The sequence below is a fragment of the Eleginops maclovinus genome, chromosome 15 (genome assembly GCF_036324505.1).
Source record: "Eleginops maclovinus isolate JMC-PN-2008 ecotype Puerto Natales chromosome 15, JC_Emac_rtc_rv5, whole genome shotgun sequence".
NCBI lineage: Eukaryota > Metazoa > Chordata > Actinopteri > Perciformes > Eleginopidae > Eleginops > Eleginops maclovinus.
Window position 1 is genome coordinate 9,262,754 of NC_086363.1, and position 27,173 is coordinate 9,289,926.

Genomic DNA, 27,173 nt, shown 5'->3' on the forward strand with positions numbered 1-27,173 from the left:
GGGCGAAACTAAAAGGGGACGCACATTGCCATCTGATTGTTTGATTATTTGGCTTTGCAGTGCAGAAAGTAGATGCGTGTATCTTGCTATGCTCATGCAAGCAGTAAGTTTAGGCTCTACTAATAAATTAAGCAATAAATACTAAAATATCTAGAAAAATGACTGTTATTATCATGGAAATTAACTGAAATGTAGTAATGAAAGTAGTATGAACTAGTATGTACATTTTTGTAAATAATGGAAAAACCCACAGAGCAAACACTAAATTAAATATATCTCCTTGAGGCTGGGCTGTAGGTAAGTGTGTAACCTCTACTCTCAGCTGCCTGGGAGTGAACCAGGAAATGAAGCGCTTAAACACACACAAAGACAGCACAGGTGCTCCCGTTGGACACCTGTTGTCTTTTAGTGAGGACCCCTGGGGCTGGGAGGCGATGACAGGAGGAAAGGCCGTTGACAGAATGAGGAGGGGAGGCTGAATAAATCCTGCCTACCAGGTGGTGTTTGCGTACCTAGCAACATCAATATTGCAGGAAGTAATATTCAAGGTGTCAAACAATGGGAAAGACGAAAAAAAACAAAACTGTGTCTGTTTGTGTTTAAGGTAGTGGCTTACACGTTAAACACTGTAGGCATCAGGATACAACCGGGTTCTTTCATTTAATCTGGCACTTAACAAGGCCACCCACGTATGTAAACAACAAGCCTTGACTGTAAAACATCCACCCATGAACGCACCCACATACACACATCCAAACCTTTTCTCACACCTGCCTGTCATCTGTTATCTTAGAAATGACCGGACAACTTTCCCAGCTCTTGTTCCCAGGAACTGTTTGGTAAACAGGTGCCAGCATTAACTGGTATTCCCACTTCCCTTTCCGGGGAATGTGGATATTACAAAGTTGTCACTCTGTTGTGACATGTCTCCCTGTGTTTGTCTGACAAAAAGGCTGTGTCTGTTTTTCTCTGATCGTACTGGACAAACAGGAACGAGAGGATCTCACACTGCTGTGTTGTTGGCTAAACTGAACACAGATTAGAGGTTTGGACATTCTAACAAGGTTGTAGACAAACACAGGTGAGCTTTTCTCCGATGCCATGACATTACAAGGCCAAATGTGAGGAGGTCGGGCAATATTCCCACAGTTTAGATTTTTTTTGTGTGTATATTTCTGGTTTATAGGGAAGTAAACAATTGATTGGTGATAGCTCTTCTTATAGAAATTTGAACTATAATTCCTCAAAAACATCTAAATTAGACCTGAAATAAAGCTCCAGCTTCTCAAATGCAAAGATTTTTCAGTTTTCTATGATTGTATATTCAGTCAAACAACAACACAAGACTTTACCATGTCACATTGCATTCTTATTTTTACCCTATTACAGCAGCTCTTCACACCCTGCATATACCAACAAATAATCACATAACCTTCCCATACCACCCTTGTTTTGTTGCTGTGATCATATTGGATCCTTTCAAACAATCCTTACCTCGCAGGGCGCTCTTCAGGTTGACTTTGGCCTGGCGGTGGAGGTCTTCTACGCAGGGCGGCCGGCTGCCTGGCAGGAATACGTTCTCCTGCTGGTGCCACGGAGCTGTGTAATGCACCGTCCACTTGCTCTCCTCATCCAGGTTAGACACAGCTGCGGAAACACAAAGTTAAGGCCAGAGAAGTTAGTTGATTCAGTTAAACTTCCAATTTTATTAACACTAGTAAATCTCCTGAGGGGGTATTTTGAAAACACCTTCCCCAGACCAGTTGTTGCAGCCCAGCCACAGTTGAAAGTCTATGTATTTTGGTTACAGAGACTGAGGATAAATATTGTCCTGCACAAGCAGTAGTGGCAACTGGAGGGATTTGTTTTGCTTTCTCTGAGAAGAGGAAGAGGATGTAGATTAAGGTGCTTTGCATCGAGGTGCCAGTCTTCTCACCAACAAAATGACACACATCTGAGACATCACCCAGAAGGCAACACAAGTCAGAGGGGGAGGAGGATAATAAGTTGGAGGGAAGCACTAACCACATGATATTCAGCTTAGAAAAACTTAGAATAAACATGCTACTGAAAAGGTACTTGTCCTGAGAGAAACCGCTTCAGGAAGAAAACAAGACAATACTCATTCTATGAAATCATTATCACAAAAAGATTTAGGAGCTAAAGAAACACTACTAGCTTAAACATCACACCTCTTATCTCAGCCTTTACTAGATAGGGAACACACTCCTCTGTTCCTTGTTTTCCTTGAGCCTTTCTCTCAGTTAAACATCCTCAAAATACATGACAATATTTGGGTGCTTTCTCCTCTGCTACTGCTGTTGGTGTGTAATGCTGAGGATCCAGAAACTGAAGCCTATTCCCGTGCTACATAAGCCACAAAACACAAGTGTCAGCAAAACGACAGAGTAAACACCAATATCAACAAACACACTTCCCAAAAGCTTACCAAGCGAGCGTATCCAAGCCAAAGTTGGTGACCGTGGGTGTAGCACTAACTCCATTTAAGACTGCTATCTGTTTGTCACTGTCCTGACCATCACAGCATCTGACTGTGACTGAGGGAAGCATTTGGAGGACCCAGGGGAAGGGGACGGGGCATTAAAGGGGCCAGGAGCGTGGATTGTTTTTTGTTTGAATGCTTTTTCACAGGTGCTAATGAGCCATAGTAGGATGCAGTGTGTGTGTGTGTGTGTGTGTGTGTGTGTGTGTGTGTGTGTGTGTGTGTGTGTGTGTGTGTGTGTGTGTGTGTGTGTGTGTGTGTGTGTGTGTGTGTGTGTGTGTGTGTGTCGGGGGAGGACAGGAGGCCTTAAGGGCGGTGTGCCTATGGCTGCAAATTGGTCGTTGGAGAAAGTGTGAGACAACTGCTTCCATCATGTCTGAAAAGACTCTGAGAGGTTGTTCTGCTATCAGACTTTGGTTATGTGTGACTATTAGAGCACTGTGTGACCAATGGGTACAAATGTTGGACATTGAACACGTTCATTGGATATATTTTTAAGCAACAGTCCAGTGTGCCAACTTCTGTTGCTGCTGGTGACTGATGGCACCCTTACTTCTGTCTCTACAGCCTTTCACCTCAAGGAGGAATGGTCAGCCGTTGACTGCTCCAGGGAGAGGTCATTGTGTGTATTCATGCCTTTCACTCTCTTACCAAACAAGTTTTCTTCATCAACATATTTTCTAATTCTTGTTTGTCTTCTTGGTAATGTAAGAGTAAAAATACAACAGAGACAGAGAGCCTGTTTACTTCATAAACAGCAACCACACGAGTCAGTTTAAAGGTAGACAAAAACTCACAACACCTTTTTACAGTGTATTTTGAACCTTGAAGAAATTTGCTTAGTAAAGTTTGCTTTAGGAAGCTTTTCATTGTTGTTTAACTGTGTGTAATCTGTTAGGGCTTCATTCATTTAAAACTTAAATTTAGGCCTTGTAACTAATTCACCAGCACTACTAAGAGGTATGGTTTAGTTTGAAGTGAATATATATCTGCACTTTCCTTTTTGAATCTTTATGGTTTTTGCACTTATTTTAAGTCGCTTTGGACAAAGTGTCAGCTAAATGACATGTAATGTAATGCACATGTGAGGATGTGTGATGTGTGTAAACTTGTGTGTATGTAAACAAGGGGTCACTGTGATGGTCTAACACTGGTCAATCAAATGTTCACAAGGCAAAAATCCGGACTGGAGAGTTGCATGACAAACACAAACATAGTTCAGTGGAATTTGAATTGTGAAGGTTAGAAAAGCATGCTAGTAGTTTATTTAGAAGTTCACACCAGAACAATATGCAAGGCAGTGTCACTTCAGCTGTGCGCAAGTAAGATTACATCCTTAAATCAGCTTAATAAGGGTTTACCTAATCCATTTCTTATGAAACCCATTTCTGATATTCTTGCTCTCCCACACACACACTGAGCACAGGTAGCCCTCCCCCACCCTGTTTCTGACCGTGGGGTTTGAATAGACCTCAATAGGGCTAGGCAGACCAAGGACAAGGGGACTATGGACACAAAGCCTGTATTGTCCCCCTGCATCGGTCTCCACATCAGGCCTTTCAGTGCCACAATATGCCCTAGCGCCTACACACACACACACACACACACACACACACACACACACACACACACACACACACACACACACACACACACACACACACACACACACACACACACACACACACACACACACACACACACACACACACACACACACACACACACACACACACACACACACACACACACACACACACACACACGACTCTGGCGCAAAAGTCTTTCAGGAATCTTCTAATCCTTACTTCCCAACGTCCAAAACTCACAGGAAAACTCAGAGACAAAAAGAGGCTGCAAGCGACATCAGAGGCTACACAGGACAACTGGAAAATGCTTTTGAACGCACGTAGAAACGCTCGCTAATAATTAGCTGTTACAATCAATAATCCTACTTAATTAAATTAATTTACCCGCAAATGGAGAATTGACTTTAATGCGTAATACATCTTCCGGTGTTCTGTAATCATCATAGAATTAGTTCAGGTCAGTTTTTGAGATATAACATACAGGGTTGCAAATGCTGGGATTACAGGGGGTATTTTTATATTTATGTATAAAAAAAGCAGGTTTTTTCGTCCACCTGTCCCATTTGAAGTCGTCAAATCTCAAGGGTATCTTTATGCCTCACATGAATATTATTATCATGGAATAAAAAATCTACAGTTTTACTCCCAATTCTTGTATCTCCTAAAAGTTTTTGCACTAATGTAATGCTAAAAAGATGAGGATCTCTGGACTGCGGAGGAGGACCAAGGTGCCCAGCTGAGGCACAAAGTGCAGGCATGTGCAAGATAGGACCTGTGAGGTAGGAAAACGCTGAGCTAATCATTAACAATATCACCTCAGCCTTGACTGTAACACATGTTATAAATACACCTAAGATTAGAGTCCGCACAGTCAGCCAGGTCTTTGTTAAACCCTCATTCGCTCGATACACAGCCATTGAAGGAATAACTACACAGCCTTGGAGCATTAACTAATCCTGCTAATAAGAATCCACTGTACATGAACGGCAAACAGACCTACAATTGTTTCTTTGAATATCATTATCGGATAATCTGTAATGTTTAGAACAAAGTAAACACTAAAACACTTCTAAGTTGTTCCAGAAAGAAAGAAAATGGCCCAACTATATCTAATCGACTGGCTGTGATCCAAAATGCTTCCAGCTGCTACCTTTACAAACGCTGTCGGGTCATTTACGGCTAATGGTTGTCGGCTCTGTGAAGTCTTGTCTCAGTGGTTACCTGGTAACAGAGAGCAACAGAGGGTTGTCCCTGGGCTCAGCAGAGTCAGCGGTAAAGCATTATGACCACTGAAACCATTAGTTTGTATTTAAAGTATATATAAATCATTAAAGCTGGTGTGTGTCCACATTACAAACAGCAACGCTTCAATAATCTGATTCAAAATGGCCATTCAAATGAGCAGGGACTAATGGAGTTAATTCACTAGCATTTAAATATTCCTGTCAAATTGATGCAAAGACTCATTTACATCCACTCCTGTTTATTTGAATTTGAGGAGAATAAGCCAAAACTACTTCTCCGGCGTATTAATAATCAATATAGAGTAGAATAAAACACATCTTACCCTTCCTTTTGAAGTATTTAATCACAGATTTTAACGAGGTCCCGATAAACACCATTATTCCGGTTGAGTGTATGTGTTATTCTCTTTATAAAAACTGTCCTTGATGGACACAAAATATCCAAATCCAGAAAAAAGAGAGGAATAGCAGATGATTTCGGCTCACATTGCCACTAGACGGCGGCCCGGCTAAAAGTGTGTGTGAGCATCTACTATGAGTCGCTAACCCTATCTCTCTCACTCTAAACACACACTGAGTCCACCACTCCCCCCCATCATCACCAACACCACTCCCCCCTCAGGCAGTCCTCGGAGACACACACACACATAGCGGGAGGGGTGTAGGACCGGCCCCTCTGTTCCTCTGTGCATTGGTTACCAAGGAGTTCTGGCTCCCTTTCCCTTTATTCCTCATCATCACTCGTTCTCTCCCTACACCCTCTTTCGTCTTTACTCTGCGGGACTCTGGATATAGCTGAAAGTTAAACATGCCTTATTAGAAGGAACAGGCAAACCCCGTGCAATTTTACTACGCTGGTAGTAATAAGACTGGTCCGTTCCTCGCTCTCTCTTTCCTTTTTTTCTTACTTTGTACTTTGCTCAGTGTGAGTATCAGCGTGATGCCGCTTTTACGGCTATGACTAATTTGGGGAATATTTATGCATCCAATTAACCTATCAATCACCTCTCCAGGAGAAGCTTGTACACCCTTGAAAAAAAATAGCTTATTAGGTATTCTCAGGAGAATGCAGTTCCCACCTGCATGCAGAGTGTAACGCAAACAGGAAACACTATCACACACAGTTTATTACACTGACGTTTGTTTCGTTTGATTTCAATTAGTTCCTGTTTATGGTTTGCAAAACAGTATAACGCATTAGATTAAAAGGACTAATCAAATGCCTTTAGCCATCTTAAACCAGATTTGTTTTCTTCCCTCTGGATGTTTTTTTATCAACCCCTCTTCCTCCATCTGATCATTCCCAGCCTGCTGTGTGCGCACATGGCCACTGAATCTGTGCCACATGAATATGGATCACATACAATCCTCCCATTGTCCAATCTGCTCACAATCTATCACACACACACACACACACACACACACACACACACACACACACACACACACACACACACACACACACACACACACACACACACACACACACACACACACACACACACACACACACACACACACACACACACACACACACACACACACACACACACACACACACACACACACACACACACACACACACACACACTAACGAGTGCAGGACTGCCCCATCCCTATGCGAACGTATTTCTTTTCAAATGGTTGATGATGGGAGAGAGGGGAGGGGGGCTGCAACAAGAGCTTGAATGGGAGTGCAAATGATCCTTGAATTTGTGGGTAGAAAGGTTCCCCCCCCTCCTCCCCCCTCGACCTTGCTCATCTGAGCCTTTCAGCCTGACTCTGGAGTCCTGTAAACAACAGTTTGGATTTATCTACTTGTATATTTGTTCATATCTCTGTTTAGCTGCCAAGTGTGTATTCACAGTATTTTTGCAGTTGCTTTTGTCCTTGAGTTACTAAGCACTTAACAAGGGTGACTTTAAAAAATAAATCTTCACAAGATTTATTATAAGTGGATAAATAACAGAGTTGCTTTGTCTTGAAGTTGATTAAAAGTGGCTTTTAAACAGAAAAAGTGCCATAAATTGTTGACATGTTGTACTTCAATGAAAATAATGTTGAAGATTTTCCAAGACTGACATTTATGGTTGAAAGGGCTACACGTCCCCATCAAAACCTACTATTACGTATCAATAATCCTACAATAAACCTCATATATAAACTTTATAAAACCACCATGTGTCATATCAAATATATCATATCAAATCTTAGACAGTGCACTCTAAATACTTGCTAAAAAAAATAACCCATTAATAATTTAGTGCATAATCATTAAATTAATCAATGACAATTACAATGTTTTTTCTTTACAAATTTAAATGTAATTCATTTGGGTTTTGGGCTGATCAGTGAGGAATTCTGAGGGGCAATTATTAATTAACCAAAAATGAAAGCCCACACTTTTAACTGAGGTATATAAGCAGTATACTATGTCCATTTAAATTGACAGTAAGAGCTTATCTCAGGTCTGTCAGATTTTAGAACGTGTCTAACTTCCCCATGTTCTGTCACTCTCTTCTGCTTGGCTTGTGTCCCGTCCTGTTTGGCACGCGTACAGTATTAGGATCATTTGTGCAGACGCCAGCCTGAGCGTCATCACTCATTAAAGGGTCTATTGTTCTCAGGACGGTCGACGCAGGCACACATGCCCAGAGTGACAGACAGGTCAACAACACTATCCGCTGAAGGATGGCTTCAAATCTAGGCCACCTAGTGGATTAGGGCTATCCATCCATTCAGCCATACGTCCCGACATCCTTCCGCTTGCTCCCACTGAAGAATGGAAGCCCAAAGCCCAAACAATATCAATCTTTCAGCAGTGTATACTCTAAGAAGCGTATGAACGAAGCGGAGGGACTGAAGCTTGGAGCTCTGAGGAAGAGGCTTATTTAGCAGGACAAACATCGGGAATTAAGAACCTGATTAAGGAGCAATTCCACTCATATTAGCATTTAGCTATACAATTAATACATCTTGATTACCTAAGCTGTAGCCTCATTAGCTTTACTTTCTTTTTACTACCCAGCTGTATACGAAAAACATACAAGGACTGTAACCAAAGCTTAGTTTTGTGAAAATAATATTCATAGCATGATTAAACAGTTCTTTGAAATAATAACGAGTGCTTTGTTTGCCTTTCAACACAAGAATACATGGTTATTACTAATAGGGCCTGTGGCATATAATGAGTATTTCTTCTCGTTAAACAACCAGCAGCGTGTTCACGTGATAAGGTGGTGATCCTCAGGAAAAAATAAGCAGAAATCGGGGCAAAGTGAATAATTAACAAGCCTTGTTACACACTAGACATGATTAGGACTCAAGGGTGAACATGCAGGAGTGCTAATGGGAGAGAGATTGATGGTGCATCCACACCTTCTTAGGATCTCCAAATCAAGCCGGCAGAGGCAATAACACCTACAAAGAATCCCTGACTATTATTTTTCTTTCATCTTTCTCCATTCAACTCCAATTCCCTCCAGTCCTAGCCCTCACAGAACGACCAATCCCACAACAAACACACACATAGACACCTCCCTCTCTCATTCCATATCGTAGTCTATTAAACATCCGTTCAGATTGCCTAAACCTGCCTGGCACGTACACACAGACCCCCCCCCCCTTTCATCTGACAGGTCTCAGCTTTTAATGGTATAATTGGACTTAAAAAGGGAGCGCTAATCTGACCCAGTAAAACCTGCTAACCCTACATTCGCTAATGTCTATTATCTTTCTCTCTTTTCATCCCCTCTTTTCTTTCCTCTTCTTCTTCTTCTTTCTCTATCTTTAAGACATGAGCGCTTTAATTACTATATTGATTTTACTCCCTGTCTTGCTTAATTTATTATGTCTTGTTCAGGTCTTTACCATGCAGACACCAACCTGCCAGGTGCGTTAAGCAGGAAAGTGTGAGGCATTAAGAACCAAGTATTTGTTTCACACATGAGCGCACACAAACACTTTGCATCTGTTTGTGTGCAGCGTTGCACATCATAACAGAGCTGTTACAGAATCACCAGAACATGTGAATTTGGTTTAAATCTATGAACTTTAGCTAAGTTATCAAAAAAGTAATCATCTCTCTTAACAATTAAAGTGAAAGAGGCCCTTAAGCAAGGACCTAAATCCCTGATAGCATCTGGAAAGCATCAGTGTTTTAATGACTAATGACTTTCCATGTGATAAGATACACATTTAAAAAAATAAAAATAAAAAAAAGAACAACCTCAGGAAACCAAAAACGTGTTGGGAGCTTGCTTATTGGATCCAAACCATCAAAGAATAACCCAATAATTTAGTTTATAACAATGAGAAACAGTGAAAAAGCGTCAGTATAAAAGTGCAAACCTGTGAGCAACAACGGTCATTTGGAAACAGGAAATGTACCATAAAACCCTTCAAAATGTCATCCCATCACTCTCTTTTTCTGTGAATGAAAATCCATAATTTATAGCATGTACAGCAGAAAACCCACTCTCTAATCCCTTCCCCCTTTCTTTCATCCTCCATCTCTGTGAATGGAAGCATAGCAACAGGGGTCAATGAGAACCCGATCGCTGGGTCCCTCTGAGCATGGCATGAATTATCTAACAGGGAGAGGGGGGTAGTTCGGCATGATGAAGGTTGGGGGGGTTAATGATCATACACCATATGTAAATGCAGGAACTTCTTTGAGTAAGTAAACAAATCTGTGATCTTTACAGAGCTGTTACACGAGTCAGAGGCTGTAGCTTTAGAGTTTCGATGACCCTAATGACATGTCAGGAAAAGCTACACATAGATAGGAGGGATACGAGTCTCTACAGCGCTCATAAAAGGTAGTTAAGCTGAACTTCAAACTCACTCCTGAATAAACACAACTCTCTCTCAAACACAACACACACACACACACACACACTGAAACCAAGGTGACAGAGAGCCTTTGCCGAGTAAACACACTGTGATTTGGCACTGATGATTTTAGCATGGGGTGTAGTTCACACACACACACACACACACACACACACACACACACACACACACACACACACACACACACACACACACACACACACACACACACACACACACACACACACACACACACACACACACACACACACACACACACACACACACACACACACAAAGCTCCAGCCCTTGGTGAATGACCTCTCTCTGACACCAAACCCTAGCTGTCTCCCTCTCAGCCCTCCTTTCTGTGTCTCTAACTCTGTCTGTCTTTCTTCTGTTGCACTTCTGTCTGTTCAGCAACGCTCCTTTCCTCCCCCCCATCCCTCTTCTGGTGTTTCCGTCTGACCTACTCCATTGATGCAGCTTAGATTCCATCACACACACTCACACTCTCTCTTTCTGTCGCTCTCAACATGTCATTTTAGCAAAAAAAGTTAGTGTTTGTGCGAGTGTGTGCTTCATATTCTGCCACTGTGTGTCCCCGTGTGTACACGCCACACACACAAAGTTTTAGGCTACTTTGCTATTGGCAATAATCGGGGATATCAATTGCATTTTGTGTCTGTGTTGTGCCCCAGATTATCTAGAGGCTGCTCCTCCTTTGTGATCCATGAGAAATCCCTCGTAGTACGTCCTGAGCATGAACACTATCACTCACATAATCAGGTTCGGGTCTCTGTGTTTGTTTTTGGTTTCACAAGCATATGTGCATATCCTCACATTGATGTGGTGGCACACGTGTATTTGTGTTTTCTGTTCAAACACCCTGTAGCTGTTCTCACACAGCTCAATGTGTGTGAATGTGTATGAATCAGAGAAAATGTCTTTGAAAAGTTCAGCACAATACTAATGTGCGGGTAAAATGGAGATGGTATCAAAAGCAAAACTTTTCAAAAGTTCTTTCAAAAAAAGGTGGAAGAGATGGGAAAGCAAAGTTTGGATTCACAATACGTTGAAAGACTCTTTGATGTGGTAGAAGCGGAGCCCTTTTGCTGAGTAGCGATGCGAGGCAGGATAGAAAAGGCAGAGTTTAGGAGGACAAAAGAAATGAGAGAGGAGATAAAGGAAGCTGGCAGAGAAAAGTCAGGAAGGGAGGGCAGGGAAACGGATCAAGACAGATAAATGGAGTGTAAAAGCAAAAATATCCATAGGTAAAGACTCGTGAAAAACTGTTATAATACACACAAACATACACAAAGACCCAGCAGGCTTGGCGGTCACGCCTAATTATCCCTCCCATGGCGCTTGACCCCGCCCGACCCCCTTTGAAATCCAAGCCAGGGAAAAGAAGATGGAACAGATAGAGGATGTATGCACCTCTGTGTCGGCAAGTGAACAGACAAGACTGCATTAGTCTGGTGTGTCCTGTAAAAACTCTGAGCCTCAGCATGGTACTAAAACAAGGACCTGCTTAGAAAAACTTAAAGACAAAGACCAGGTCCAACTTAAAGCAATAAAAGCTACAGGAGCTCCAACTGACATGGGGGTGTGCCACCGTTGACTACGTCCTTTCTATACATTCGTTTAACAAGCCAACCTTTAGAACCTAATGTCAGTTTCAGAACAATGAAAGGCGGGTCACTCTTAAAACGTACACGCCTGTTGAGCAGCGCTGTTATTTTACGAGCAGGCTGATTTGTACGCCTGAGATTTCGGTGCCTTCGGGAGGGTGGCAGATTTGAGGCGTTTTATGTCCCTGTCAGGGTGGATTTGTAGCTAACCGTCCATTTCCCCCCGGCAACACAGTGTTGAATCTGGTGCGATCCAACCCCACTGGCCCCTGCTGAAGTTGGCAGGACAAAAAGATGAAACCGAGACAAGTTTGTAAGTTGCGGGACGACACTGTGTGTGGTGTCCTGGCTAAACACGTCTTTGTATAACCAAAAAAAAACCTAATGGATGGATTGCAATGACATTGGTTGTTTCTGACATATTACTTAAATCCATCATCAGGTCTAAATGTGTATTTGCACAGTCCCATCAACGTCCTGTGTTTTATATAAGCATGTCAACGTCATGGTGTAACACGTTAGCATGCATTTAGCTCAGAGCACAAACACGTCTGCTCTGTAGGTTTTTCTATTGGTTGGTCATTTGGTCCAGAAATGTTTTCCAAAACATAGTGATTTGAATAATGCACATCAAACTGGTCATCATCAGGAAGTAAACATACATTCAGTTAGTTTTGCCATAGCCAAAAAGCAATGTGGCCTTTGAGTCTTTCAGTATTGTGTCAGTTCAGCAGCATTTTTTTATTCAATGAAGCAATTCCTATCCACTAGTCAGGTGTGTAACATATGTCTGACATGCTATCATAAAATAAATTCCCATTGGAAAGCCCCACTGGTATTGTAACAGAGACAGAACCCCGGCAGCCCCAGACTGCATTAATAGCCATTACCATCCCGCCACACTGTCTCCCCTCATATCGACTCCTGGATTCTCCCTCTCAAGCGGACCCTCCAAGGACACGGCAAATCAATGACCACACGGCCTGAGTGTGGTTGTGTGTGTCACTGGCTAGCAGCATCTAGCTGACATCATCATGCGTGAGTGTTTTTGTATGCCTCTATCTACAATCTACTGCCTTCAGACAACAGAGCTGGTCACACATTACAATCTAGACCTTCGGGGGGGTCCAAATTAATATATTACATCCCTGAACACTTTGTCCTGTATGTGCCTTCGTTTCTGCTGTCGACACACAAACACACATGCTCGATCTTACACATATAGGTTATCAGACAAAACAGGTGCCTATAGACAATGTGCATACATGCATGTCACCACACACAACTAAATATGCACACACACATTCATGTGAGGGGTGCCGGCACACACGGCATTATGTTGGCTGTTTCCTGACCTACATTTTAACACCAGGGCTGTCTGCTCCTCTCTCCTAAGGGCCTGTGCTGTGTGTGTGTGTGCATCATTAATCCAATTTTATATTAAACTTCACACACAAAACGCCATAAATCTGTCACAAACGCACAGATGGGGAGTCACCTGAGCAGTGTGCTTGTAGTTCACTTTGAATGTGATACTTTCAAGACCAACTCATAAACGTCACACCTGGCTTGATTAACAGTGTGTGTGAATTATGTCCAAGCCGGGATGATGACAAGAATCAATAGGCAGCAGCTGGAGTATTACTCCAATCATTTTAACTACCTGATTCATTAGCATCCACATTTCACTGCACGCCTATCTCTAAAGACATTAAACAAACACTTTAATCCGGAGTGATAAACTAAGACGACAGAAGCATATTTCCATTGCCAGTCGTATGCAAAACAGGTGAAAAAATGATATTTATATTTTTATTTTATACCACGAAACAGTTAAGTTATAAAGCAGTGTTTTGATTCTGCTGTCACCGTGACCCTGGTGCTCAGCTCATGCTTCTGAAGAGAGGCTTTTTTCAGGCACAGAGGCACAGAGACAGACTGAGCTAATTTAGGTTAAGTGCCTCCAGTAGCTCAAGGGCACAAAGCAACAAGCCACCTGGGGCTGTCCTGAACCACAGGGGGAAGCCGAATCTGTGTGTGTGTAATTGTAAGTGGGTTAAAGCTGTGTCAACTACACTGTGTGCATTTGTGTTTATGTACAGTTCCTCCACCACTGGAGCAATCAGACACTATGCCGTTTGACCCACTTCCCACAATGCACCTCACTTCTCACCAACAACAACAGTAGGTCATTTGGAGAATGGGGGTGAACTTTTAGAAAAATATCACCAATTGACCAATGACGACAAATCAAGGAAGTGAGCAAGACAATCAGCCCCGGGGCCGCAGCACAATCCAGAGGTTGGATGTGAAGTCGGATGCCAGTTCTGGTAGCTGGCATTGATCTTTGTTTTTAACCGATACATTCTCACCCTGGATGAGTGGATTTGGCTCTGCAAACCAGGCACATACCATCGATCCAATTTGAACCCCTTGCCTCTGTTAGAGAAGGCTCTACACATTACACATTGCTTTCACAAGGCACGGAGGCTATGACCTTAAATAAACTCTGGATGTTTGCCTCGGTAAATCTATGTAATGCAGTGGTGTGGTGATATTATTTTGTCCCCCTATACCTCCACGGACAATGCTCATTATTTTTGTCTCTAACACCAAATCTTTTCTATTTACTCATTGTAAATAGCCTTCAATGGGAACAGAAAATGAAGCGTTGTGTTTGACTAGCATGCCCAAACTCATGAAGGAACCATTGGTAATCATCAAGTAAAATCACAAAATTCGAACAAGTCTGAGCAGCTAACATGGTTTGAGATATCCAGCTTGTAACACTCGTACAAGCAAGCCTAACAGAGAGAGAAAACTAACTTTAAAAAACCACATAAAGCTAAAATAATATGTTATGTCAGGACAGCCGTACTAGCCTTCAGCTACTTCATCATAAACTCTGTTTGCTATTGACTGATTGTGTACAAGACTGAGCCAAAGTTCAGTATACAAATCATCCTCATGTGACTTTATTGATACCCAGCCAGGTTAAAGGCCATGGTCAGCTACAGGACAACATTGCTGTATCTGCAGATTTGTTTTGGAGCTTGAACAACACTCGGACCATCATTTATCTTCATGTGTACACTTCTTTTTTTTTAGATGTGTTGTTATTGTTTTCATCACAAGTTCTATTTGTAAGTAAATCTATAAGTGTAGCCATCTAGTCCTGCAATGGTATTGGAATGAGTGTTGTGATCCCAGGATAAAAACTGAGAGGGTTATTTATGTCTTAGGAGAGGCTTAGTGCCTATAAGATAACATTGATCAGTATCATCTATGCAACCCACACACACAGACACACACACACTGCCCACACAGACAGAGAAACAGACAGACAGACAGACAGACAGACAGACAGACAGACAGACAGACAGACAGACAGACAGACAGACACGCAGTGATTGGTGGTGTCATCTAACTCATCAGACAGACTGAAGGATGTTCACAGGTGTGTATGTGTGTGTGCATGTGCTAAGCCTGGGTTCCTCCATTGATAATCCTATGTTGAGACCCTGTCTGGGAAAAAAAAATCAGGACCCCAAATCCACTTAACCCCTCCCTCCCCCCCATCTCGTTTCCCCCCCTTCCTTCTTTATAAAAGCACCCGCGCGCCTCCCTCTCCCTGTCTGTCTCTCCGTCCCTCCCCCTCCTGTCCCATCTGAGCCATTATTTTGGGATGGAGGCATTAATAGAGAGAGCAGACCTCTCTTGGATAAAATGAGCGAGCCCTCCTAATGGGCCCCGAGGGAAACCAGGCTAGCTCCCTGATCAAATACCCCCAAAATTTAAGGCTGCAATCATTCCAAATTAAATTGTATGTGACGCCCCATATGTCTACTTTTGGTGTGGATTAATGGGTGCGTTCTATCTGATGGCCGATTAAACCAAGTGTAATTTGGTAATCACGGTAATGCTATCAATTAAGTCTCAAACAATGTTTGTATGTGTGATTTCTCAAGTCATTTCCATAATGGGTAGAATTGATGATTCACAGATGATCAACTTTAATATTAGATAAAGCACTGCTGTCCCAAGGAGTCCCCCTGCTGTATTATACCGCCACCTTGTGGTGACTATGAGCAACCACTAACAAATATGGGATTTGTTTTTAATTGTCATCCTGCATAGTTCTCTTAGGTTAACAATAGTCTGGGAATGTAGCTTCTGCTATAAACAAACAAAACTTGAGTCAAATGGTCCCCAGTGCAAGCCCCCCTGTGGTTTTACAAGCAAAGGAAAAGGCTGCAGGTTCCCTTTCTCTACATTTTTTTCTTCTTTCTTTTTTTGTCCTTTTCCTCTAATTCCTCCACACATGTGGGGTGGAAACCCCTCTAAAAATGTTGCTATGGTAAGAACAACTCATTAACGAGACAGATTAAAAAGAGGCTCTTTTTAGAATTACTTTCTCTCCCCTTCTTTCCTTCTCTCGACCCTTTTATATTCAGTCTCTATGGGGGGACATGAGCTTCTCAGAGGCTTGGCTTTGCCTGCTGAGGCTTAATGGAACCTCCAGCTGATTGGGACATAAAGGAGCCTGCAGCAGATGAGAAGGCAGGAAAATGTGGACTGGGGTTGGGGTACATGATGGAGTTGTGAGGGGGTTTGCGGCTGATAGAGGGGAAAAGAGTCTCTGGCAGATTGTTCTTTTGTGGGGTTTTAGTGTTTTCTTTTGTTTTTCTTTTTAAATGGTTGATGTTTTTAAAGAACATAGTGCACTTCAATGGAAGCTTGTAGGGACTGGCTCTTGGAACTTTCATATTTCTTTTAAATTGTCAGCAGTAAAAAGTAAAGGAAAATAAAGGAAAAATACTGTTGACTTGGTACTTGGGTAAACTGTCTTATGTCCATTTCCTAGGGATAAGGAAGACGGTGCACTCGGTGGGAATCGTACAGTAGAAGTCAGGAATGTAAGAATGTGTGCAGACAGAGAGCAGACCGGTCAGTAGGGCAAACGGGGCCAGAACCCTCGGAGGGCCAGACTCGAAGCAGCATGACGTGATTGCAGCGCTCATTAAAGAAATGAGCTGTGACTGAGGGAGGCGCGGCCATGGAGCGCTTAAACACACTTATCCTGCACTAAGGCACAATTAGATTGTAATATTACTAACAACAAGACCACTATTTGAAATGAGTGCGGCTAAAGAAGATGGCCAAAGCTGTTGCTGAAACAGATTAAGCCTTTAAATCGCATTTGTTTCCAGGTCTGTTGGCATTATAAGCGTTAAGACAAACTCATTCATTAATCGATTTCCAACGCAGTTGAGTTTCAGCTTATTTTCTATAGAGTGAATAAAGACAGTGTGCAATAAAACATAAACTTTATATTGCTTATAAACTGGGACATAGGCTTGAGACTTGACTGCATCTGCATATGTACGACATAGAAAACAACAAGAAACATCTCAGCATCAATCATAAATTCAATCACCAGATTAACCGATTCCAAAGAACCAGACGGAGGAGATACAAGAAGCAAGAAATGCTTTCTGCATGAATGATATTATCAAAAGCTACTGTCAGGTTATTCTTCCACAAGCTAAGTGCTATACTGTGCAGTACACTGACCCGACCTGCAGGAGGCTCCCTTTGGTAACGAGGAGCAGGAAGCAGGGGTGGAAACACCATGAACATGAAACAGTAAATAAAAGTTAATTGAGTGAAGGAAAGACAAGAAAAATAACAAGCTTCCTGTAGTTCTCTCCTCTGACACATTTAGTCAGTGATTATCTGCCGTGATGTGATGATTAAGCCGTTAAGTAGAACTCAATTGTACACATATGGGGCCGTGAGGGTCTCCTACACCTGATCCCTCCTGAAATAAATCACTTCATCCTGACTCACTCCTCTACCCTCACCTCCTCCAATCGCTTTCAGCCTCCCAAATGAAAACACAGCTGTGCCCAGACCCACACTAATAACCTGACCACATTATATTATTACAACAATTTGTCAAGCAACACGCACACACCGAAAGACAAGGACCACGCAATGGAAAATCTGTTTGCACGCTATCTTAACACTGACAACAAATCTTATTTAAAAAGCAAAACATGGGATTATTAAATGATGGAAAGAGCCTTCATTTACTCAATTGGCTTTTCGCTTAATATCATAAATTCGATAGTTGGATATGTTGGAGCAAAAATCTACTTATGTGAATATGTCATTTGCTTTAGTCTACAATCAGAAGAACAGAAAAAGATCTAGGTGTTTTTTTTTTCAAGCACATATGCCAAACTTTCCTTGGTTTTAGATTATAAATTATAAGATTATAAGCATTTCCTGTTAAGGTTTGTACATTTAAAACATTTAGGTTGTGGACTGGGTCTTAATGGCAGCTCTAGACAAAGAAAAGAGTGCCACTAATGCAAAATCAAATGGAGACAAATGGAGAAAGTAACAGATGTCAAGCACACAAACAGAAAAAGACTCTTGGGATCTATGGATAAATGAAAACAGACATCCCGAAGCACGCACACAGACAGACAGAACTCTCCAAAACTCAATTACCTCCCAATATGTCAGGGATGACTTCATTAGCTGTTGGTAACACATGATAGAATAGCAGCTTTTTAACCAATCACTAGCCAGACATTACCTATTAGGCTTCTTCTAACAAGCTGTGATGTGTCCTTCTGTTAGATACACAGCTAGCTATCACACTTTACCTCCTTTGTCACTAACCAAATTAAAGTCTAAATTGATGTGGACGGAGTAAATGTGGATTGGACTTGCAGTAGTACTTTTATATTTAGAGCGGTTAAAAGGTGTAAAAAAAGCAGACATGCACAGTTACAGACTTCAATGAGAGAGAGACAGCGAGACATTGTGGCAGACCGTTGCTTTGAAGGAAAACAGACCCTTAACCCATTTTATAGTTGAATAACCCCAAGCAACCCCTGACCCGCACACACCCCCACGTGTGTGAGTGCGTGCGTGCATGTGTGTGTGTGTGTGTGTGTGTGTGTGTGTGTGTGTGTGTGTGTGTGTGTGTGTGTGTGTGTGTGTGTGTGTGTGTGTGTGTGTGTGTGTGTGTGTGTGTGTGTGTGTGTGTGTGTGTGTGTGTGTGTGTGTGTGTGTGTGTGGAATCCCCTTCTTGTCTTCGTCTCATTAATCTTTGTGCCATGCTCTCTACTCCATTGTTCTGCCACCTCCAACTTGCTATTGGGGGGGTTCATGCAAATTTAGGGCTAAGTGTGTACTCATTCAACTATGTTCCAGTGTGAACGCCTTGAACACCTACAGTAAAACCCTTAAATCCTACAGTAAGAGGAGAGACTGACTAAGCTGATTACTTGCCTAGATGTGTTTCAGGCCATGATTTAGACAATTAGTCTTATAGAGTTTTATTCAGAGTCAATCAGCAAGGCTGGATATCTGTCACTTTAACCACAAGCAGAGTTTAGAAAAACATAATCATCATCTAATATTTTAACCACAGAACCATGACTGCATACATACAGTATCTAATGCACAGTGGCTCTGATGAAAGTTGAACCTGCAACCTTTAAATTTGTCCTGCCTAGGTTATTATCACTTTAAAAAATCGGAAATGTGGTTATTTTTGTTTGAATGAAACACTGATTTGAAGACAATGAAATAGAGCAGAGGCCGAGACAAACCCCCTCCTGATTCCCATTTCGACAATTGCATTACCCTAACTGAATTTCGGCAGCGCCTCCCCACATAAATGTGGCCAATCCATTTCATTTGGCCTCATCTTGTTACTCTACAAGCCCGGCCTCCCTCAGGTGTTCTCCCCCCTGGGAGCTGTTGGCACTGATTATTCGATAGCTGAACCTGCCGTCCCACTGAGAGGGATTATGGGGGATCTTATGGCACACCTGCTCCACCACTAAACTGATATAAATTAAAAGTAGGAAGGGGGAAAAGCGGGTGGAAAGATAAAAGTGCTGTCATTTCATTTCTTCTGTAAGAAAAGGATAGAAAACAGGAAGATAGGAGTGTGAAGACACAGGACGTGCAAGGCAGACAGGAAAACAGAAACAAATGCAGACAAAGGACGTATTAGCAAAACTCCAATTTGAGCATGTTGGAGGGTCGTCTGTTCAGCGGGGCATGAAAACAGAGGGAGGTTTAATTCATCCTACAGAGCGCAGACAATACTGTACCCATGGCAGCGACATCTTGAGCTGTCACTGCCTGTTAGCCAAAGCAGGCGTGAGGTCGGGCTGCACTCGTCCGGCACCGTACTGTTATGCTTAGCGCACAAGGCGGTTTTAAATAATTGTGCAGGCAAAAAAAACATCAGAAAGTACTTTTTAGGTGGATAAATAGACATTGACTCAATTTGAGATTCTAACAACAACAAAAAAGTAAGTTATAAAAGTTAAATGCGAAGAAAAGTATCCCTCTTAGCTTTTGCCTAAGAATTTGGGTTTGGTTTGCATTAAAAATAACTATTAAGTATTTCAACGTCATATCCTTGCCAATAAATAATGATCATGTGCCAGATCCTGTCACATCCTTCAGCAGCACTCTGTCTTATCTCCCTGATGACTCCTTTATGTAGTGGCTGAGGTGAATGTGGGTCACCTCAGTAACCCCAGCAGTGTCACCCCCATCACCCCTGTTTCCCGTCAGCGCCGTTGTACTTCCCTGCAGGCCTGGCCCATCACCTCCAGCTGCTAGCTATTGTGTCTTGTTCCCAGGGGTGGCAACCCAGGGGAGTTATGATGTCCTACTGTCCAAGAAGAGAGACACATGGTCTCGGTGCAGGCATGCACATGGTCATATAATTATTATGACAAACATGAACTCACAAAGAGGTTGACACTACATGCAAGTAATACGTGGTGTACGTGGTGGAATAAATAAATGAATGCTCAAACACATATCTAGTTTTTGATTGGGCAAATTGTAAAAGGTATTTTCTTTTGAGCTGAGGATGAGGGTAGCTAAAGAGCCATCAAAACAGTTTCTTCTTATAAGAGTTTGAGAGCGAGGCAGATAAAACCTGACAATTAACCTCAGTCTTTGTTTTTTCTGGATAACGACTAATAAATAAATCTATTTTATCTACGAGCAAATCAAAACGTAGATCTCCGACCCCCTTTGCTGGCTGTGAAAATAACAATAATTTAAGCTCTGATGTCCAAGACCACTTGGGAAGTCTTTCGTTATACGAGTAATATACCAGAAATAAAATGTCCCTACACAAACCAAGTCACACAGATTTAACAGACAGTAACTAATGTGCTTTCGTGAGAGAGAGCCTTTCTCTTTAGGGGTCATCCAGTTCATGCCTGAAGCCCCGCCATCACACCAAATGCCATTAGATCTCCGAGGTCACAAAACCACGATCTGTTTAGAAGCCGCTCGACACACATGGCCTAACATACACACGCACACAAAGACAAACAGCCAAGATCACTTAGATTCACTAGATGGAAATCACCTAATAAGAAGAGACACAGTCCAGCTTGGGAAGAACTGCTAACTCCTGTGTTGTGAGTTTCTGGCACTGTGACAAACAGTGTATAATTATCGCTCACAAACAGTTCAGGTGACTTGAATTCTATTTGAAATATCCAAGCCGAGAAAAATATCACAACCATTACTGTCACTAAACAGTATTTGGTGTCACGTTAAGTCTTCTAAGTCTTACTAAGAGGCTCAGGGAGACTGCTACCTGGCAGTGGAAGGCAAGGCCCATCTAACCCCTATAATCACATGTAGGAGTTCAAAGAAAGAGGACAGCCAAAACAGTCTGGAGTTTACAGCCACTAAGAAGTTAAAACACATTACCAGCTTCACAACTTCAAGTGAAAGACTCCCCAACAGCGAATATGTTTGCTCTGTACCTTTGCCATCCTGGGAGGTTTGTGTTTTCTTCTGTGAACCCTTGGTGACTGGTCCAAGCAGGGGTTTGGGTGTCCAGAGAGATTCCGGCCTCTGGTGGACCTTTGATAAGGAAAGCAGGCGTTTGCGCAGGCAGCCCTCTGGCCTGGCGGGCCTGGGACTCGGGAAGGCCTGGTGCTGGAAAGTGTTCCCCATCTTCTTAGCGGACAAGGAGCAACAAGTCCGTTTCTCACCAGAGGGGTCCTCATAGCAGGCCTTGTGCCAGCAGCTGACCACCGGCTTCGAGGAGAGGCAGTGCACGTATGTTATCATCTCCTGCTAAGACCCAAACCCCCCTAACGGTCACCCTCCCTTTGCTCTTTCAAGGAGCAAAACACCCAACTCCTCCTCCTTCTCCTTTGCACGACCCAATCTCTCTCTCAGGACAAGCGCTTGAGGTGGTGGGATGGAGGGGTGACTGTGGGAGACCTGCCCTTTTTCTCCAAAACCCTCAATAGGCCTCCCCCTCTCTTTCTGGGAAGATAGGACGGGGGTTTGGAGGTTTTTGCATCCCACAGGGGACCCAATCCACCCTCTGTCTCCTCCTACTGTTTTGTCCTTCCTCTCCCTCTCTCAGGGGATCCTATTGACTTGCATTGATTTGCCTGACAAAGGAAAGGCTGTGCACAGTGTTAGATTACAAGATTTTACTCCAAAATAAATATTCTACAGAACTCTTGCAGCATAAGCCTATTAAAGATGTTGCATGTATGTCAGTTGTGCTTCTGACAGACAGCCTTGGGGCTTGCAAAATCAGGAATTCTGACCTCCCAAAGATGACCACAACAACTTTTAAAAATACTCCAAAGACTCAAAAATAAGATTCACAACGGGACTTTTTATAAGAACTTGTGGTAAACCATGTTTTTCTTCTGAATGCTTTGCTATCCTTTGCAATGACCCAGAAGAATGGTGGGAAAACAGATCCACAAAATGTAATAAAGAAAAAAGAAAAAAGGAGACGCCTTCATTTGGTAAATAAGAGATGTGGTAATATCTTCCAGCAGAGTGTTCAAACATGTTTTAAGTATCTAAGAGCATCCTCCTCTCTCTCTCTCTCTCTCTCTCTCCACCCAGAGCACCAGCATTGCACTGTGGCGTCCACATTGCCTCTCTTCTCAGCTCCTCCTCTTGTGCTGTTCCTCTCCTCCTCAGCGCTGCTCTTCTAATCTGTTAACCCAGATTATCCAGCCTCCAGCCCAACACAGATGGACACCAAGTTGAAGATAATTAACTACATCACCTCCAAATGTGTTAACGTTTTAAAAGACTGCGTGATACGTGTCAGTCGGATGACGCAAACTGAAGTATAAAGAAAGCTGCACCATGTGTGACAAATATCAACCTACTGACTGAGGTTTACCCTCACTTTAAACAAGTATCACGTGTTACCAAGTACAGAAATCAAGGTGAAAATATAGAAAACGTAGTTCTTTAAAGTTTAATTTTCAGCTGAACCGACAGAGAAGCACAGATTGAGGCCTAGGTGCACTAAGAGGTATTGCCTGTCTATCACAGACATTTTTAAGCACATCCAACACCAGATATCAACATTTAGCAGCAACCAATGAGCTACACACAGATGGAAACACAAGTTGAGAGCAAGTCAACAAGAAAAGAGAAAATGTTAAAAAGTGACAAGAACTTCATGACATTACTGAAGTAAATGTCTCCCCCTGGTGGCTTACAACTGTGTCATGCAACAGACACACAAGTGTATATTACAATTGTCCCCTTTTATGGATGAAGCACAGATAAATTGTAAAGCGGGGACATGCTCTACAAGGTGGGCTCTCTGGGGAACCCCTAACTGCACGTCAGTTTTATAAGAAAATATAAGGATTTGAGCAAGTCATGGTTAAGTCTAAAAAAGAACATTATGGAAATACTCATTAGTTCCAGCACTAGTTCATCCAGACCTATGATAACTATGGGGTATCTATCTGTGCGGTCGTTATGCTGCCAAAGCTTCAGCAGATAGCCGAGGGCTAAAACAGCCATTACCGATGGTTATAATTTCCTTAGCATCAGCCAACACGCAAGCTGATTACAAAACCAAACCACTACACACACACATTTAAACATTGGGTAGACACACAAAGCCCACAGGGCCAGCCGAAAGATTCAGGCTGTGGCCCTGAGTTCCACTTAGCACTGTTGTTGCCCCAAATCCACAAACACATAGTGAGTGGGGCGTACAGTTCCCACAGAGCAGAGAACAGCATTGGGGGGGGGGGGGCCGCATCATAACATCACAACAGGGGGCAGTTTTACAGTGACACAAAAACGTACATTATTTGCATTTCACAAGTAGGTGGTGTGTGTGTGTGTGTGTGTGTGTGTGTGTGTGTGTGTGTGTGTGTGTGTGTGTGTGTGTGTGTGTGTGTGTGTGTGTGTCTGTGTGTGTGTGTGCGTGCGTGGGGGGGGGCCAAAGCGGAAGGCTTAAGTGAAAGGACAATGGTAACCGTGGATACGCATAGGTCTGAATGGAGTGAGAGGAGCACCTGCACGCTGAGTTAGTCCTCTGTCTGGGGAAGTCATTCCCTCCTCCACAGGGGGTCGGCCATTGTCTTTTCAAACTTCACCCAAAACAAAACTCTTCCAGCATTGTCCCTGGAAACATCCCAGTGAAGACTCGCATCCAAAGGAACTTCTCCTTTCTCATAATAAAAATACAGTCAGTCCCCCTTACTGACCCTAACATCTTTCTGAACCTGTTTTCTGTCTCAAAAAGCCATTGTTGTGAAAACACATTTCAGAGGACAAAGGGTCTGGTGAACGTCACCATCTATTGTTTACCTGTCAAGAGCAGAAACCTCTTTTTCTGTTGGAAGAGCTTGACTCTTAACGGGGGTCAGCATGTTGACTGAGTTTCCTCTTAAACTGCCATGCCATTTACAAAGGGTGAATATATTTACCTACGCAAACATGTAGTGTACTTATTGTGGGGGATTCAGACAATAGTTTAAAGTATGTCACACTTTAACGTGAGTTTTAAAAACTTCCGATAGAACTTAATTAGCTAACTAATCCAGGAACAATAACATACAGTTAACAGGATAGTTGGATACGTATAAAGCTGAATAGCTATGGATAAGCGAATTCACAAATTAATTAAATATCATAAATGTTCTTAAACTAAATTCCACAGTTCATTTTCAGTGGTAAATATGAATTCTTGAGAGCTCAAAATGGTTCCCCGAAAGTAACATACAGCTGGGCTTGACTTTTTGTTTTGTAAAAATGTTCCATATTTGAATTTAAACACCTATTTTGTGGTCTTCATCTCACACCTCCCTGCTCCGCTCTTCCCCTCCGCTGGAGATAAGGAGCCTGACACATTGAGTGTGAGAACATCCATCAACACCATTACCCACAAGGCCAGAGGGCAGGTAGTGGGTCAGCCTCGGGTCGAGGGGTTAGAGGGTCTCCAGACTCACAGCACAGGTGCATTGGTTATTAGGGGACTAAAGTAACTTTAATTGGGTAGCTAAAAAAAAGAGGCAAAAGATCCCAAAAAATCAGAAGCACCTTTGATTTAGCTTTTTGCAAATGCATTAAACATGATGAAATGTTATTGCCTTATAAAGTTGCCTATTGTTATACTTGAAGCCATAATATAGACTTCTGGTTCGCCCAATATACTTTCAGGAATGAATAAACCCAACAAGCATGTGGTAGCACACAGGCCACTATAGAACTTATGGAATTAACTTTGCTATATGAACTAAATCTAACGAAAATGCTAAACATGTCAAAAAGCAATATTTCTGCTTTAATGAAGATATTAACATTTCAGATAAAAGCATTTTTAAAAAAATGTTAACCATAGCTGCACTACGAGAAGTCCGGTCTAATCCGATGTGTGATATATAGTGAGAGTCCTACATGAAATGCCATGAAGGAGTTGAGGTTAAATATAGGTTTACACATATGTGAGTCACTGCCCTGTGGACCCTATCTAGCACGGCAGCCCCCGGATATAAACCACACCGGGCTCCTGCTGCCTTCCCAAGAGTGTGGAAGTTTCACACACACACATTCCTTGAATTCAATTCACACACATGTGCAGGTCGCATATACAGACGCTCGTAAACATCACGATATGAATCAGTATCTCTTTCTAGCTCAGAGCAAATAAAAGTATTGTAAAATGGACACATTTTCAAAACACACACACACCAGGCTGGAACAAGGGTTCCTGTGTTGTGGCCGTTCAGCTAACAGTTTCTCATTTTCAGCTGGAGTTGACCGTTACTTTTACCATTTAAAATTACAAACGCCTCCTGCTGGAGTGTATATCAGATGCCACCAATTATCCGTCAGTTATTTGATAAAACTGCAGGCTGCTGTTTGATAAGTGTGCTCTCTGTCCAGTTATTTCTAACTTCATTTAATTACAAATGAGCTAAGAATACCTTGTATTATGTCTTAAGTACACCAAACTTATTCCAGCTGGATGATGGTTCAGGCCACAGTCCAATTCCACACTTCATCAACTAAACATCTGCGTAAGGCTGGATCCCAACATCTGCACTTCCCCCCCTCACTGCTGTTTGCAACCAAAACATCTGAAGCAGCTATAATGCTCACACATCCGATTGAACTGCAAACCAGGAAACTCAGTGAAAGACAGGTTCTTCCAGATTTGACACGGCCCGAGCTGGCCTTAACTGACCTCTACACGGTGAGGTGGGATGAATGCACTGCAATGTGTTTGCTCGGCAGGGCTTGCAATCGCTAACATGTACAGAAATGGTGGATTTCCATATCTGTCACACTGCAGTTTGAGTGAGAACTAATCCCTGCTCAGTCCCAGCTAATGTCTCATTTCTGGGCTAAAATATTCTACTGGAGTGGAGCTGGAGAGCAGTAATGACTTATGCAACATACCAAAAGCCACACCAAGTGGTCTGGCCAGCAAGCAAAACGGCTTACTCTAAAATGCAAGGCTTTACTGTGGAAGAAGGGGGGTGGGTGTGTGGTCAAAACAGATGAGAATCCACTCTGGCCGCAGCTGGATGTGGAGGAACACAAACTGAAAATGTGTGACATCTGCTGCAGAGTTGGCAACCCACACTGAGGGGCTGACTTGTTTAAATCATAACATAAGCAGACATTCTGTAACTGGCAACCAACGTAGAGTAATCTACAGGTTGGATTATTGCACATATCTGGGTCAGTTTGTTATATCTTCTGCAGCGTGAAACCCAAACTGTCAGTGCGGCTAATAGAAGAAATGTCTAACCTGATTTGAGGAATACAACACACATAGTGTTATTTCTGCAGTGTGAACGACAAGACCTTCCTGCTACCATACAACTGGTCAGAATTAAGCACACAACCTCAACTAGAGGAAGTTAAACCACTACATTTAGTTTTAAAATACTAAAATATTTTTCCCTCCAACCAAAACCGCACATCTGTTTCCATATTCCCAGTTTGACCAGAGTGACATGGTGTGGAAGCGGTGTTACTGACAGCATAAATGATTGAGTAC

The 27,173-nt window shown here is 42.5% G+C and overlaps 1 protein-coding gene across 1 annotated transcript in view; it reads right to left on the reverse strand.

The window, feature by feature from the left end:
• Positions 1 to 27,173, reverse strand: part of LOC134877089 (NHS-like protein 1) — a 93,410-nt gene that overhangs the window by 18,657 nt on the left and 47,580 nt on the right. Inside the window, 1 exon segment of the mRNA XM_063902462.1 lies at positions 1,495 to 1,647. Coding sequence (XP_063758532.1) covers positions 1,495 to 1,647 — 153 coding nt within the window.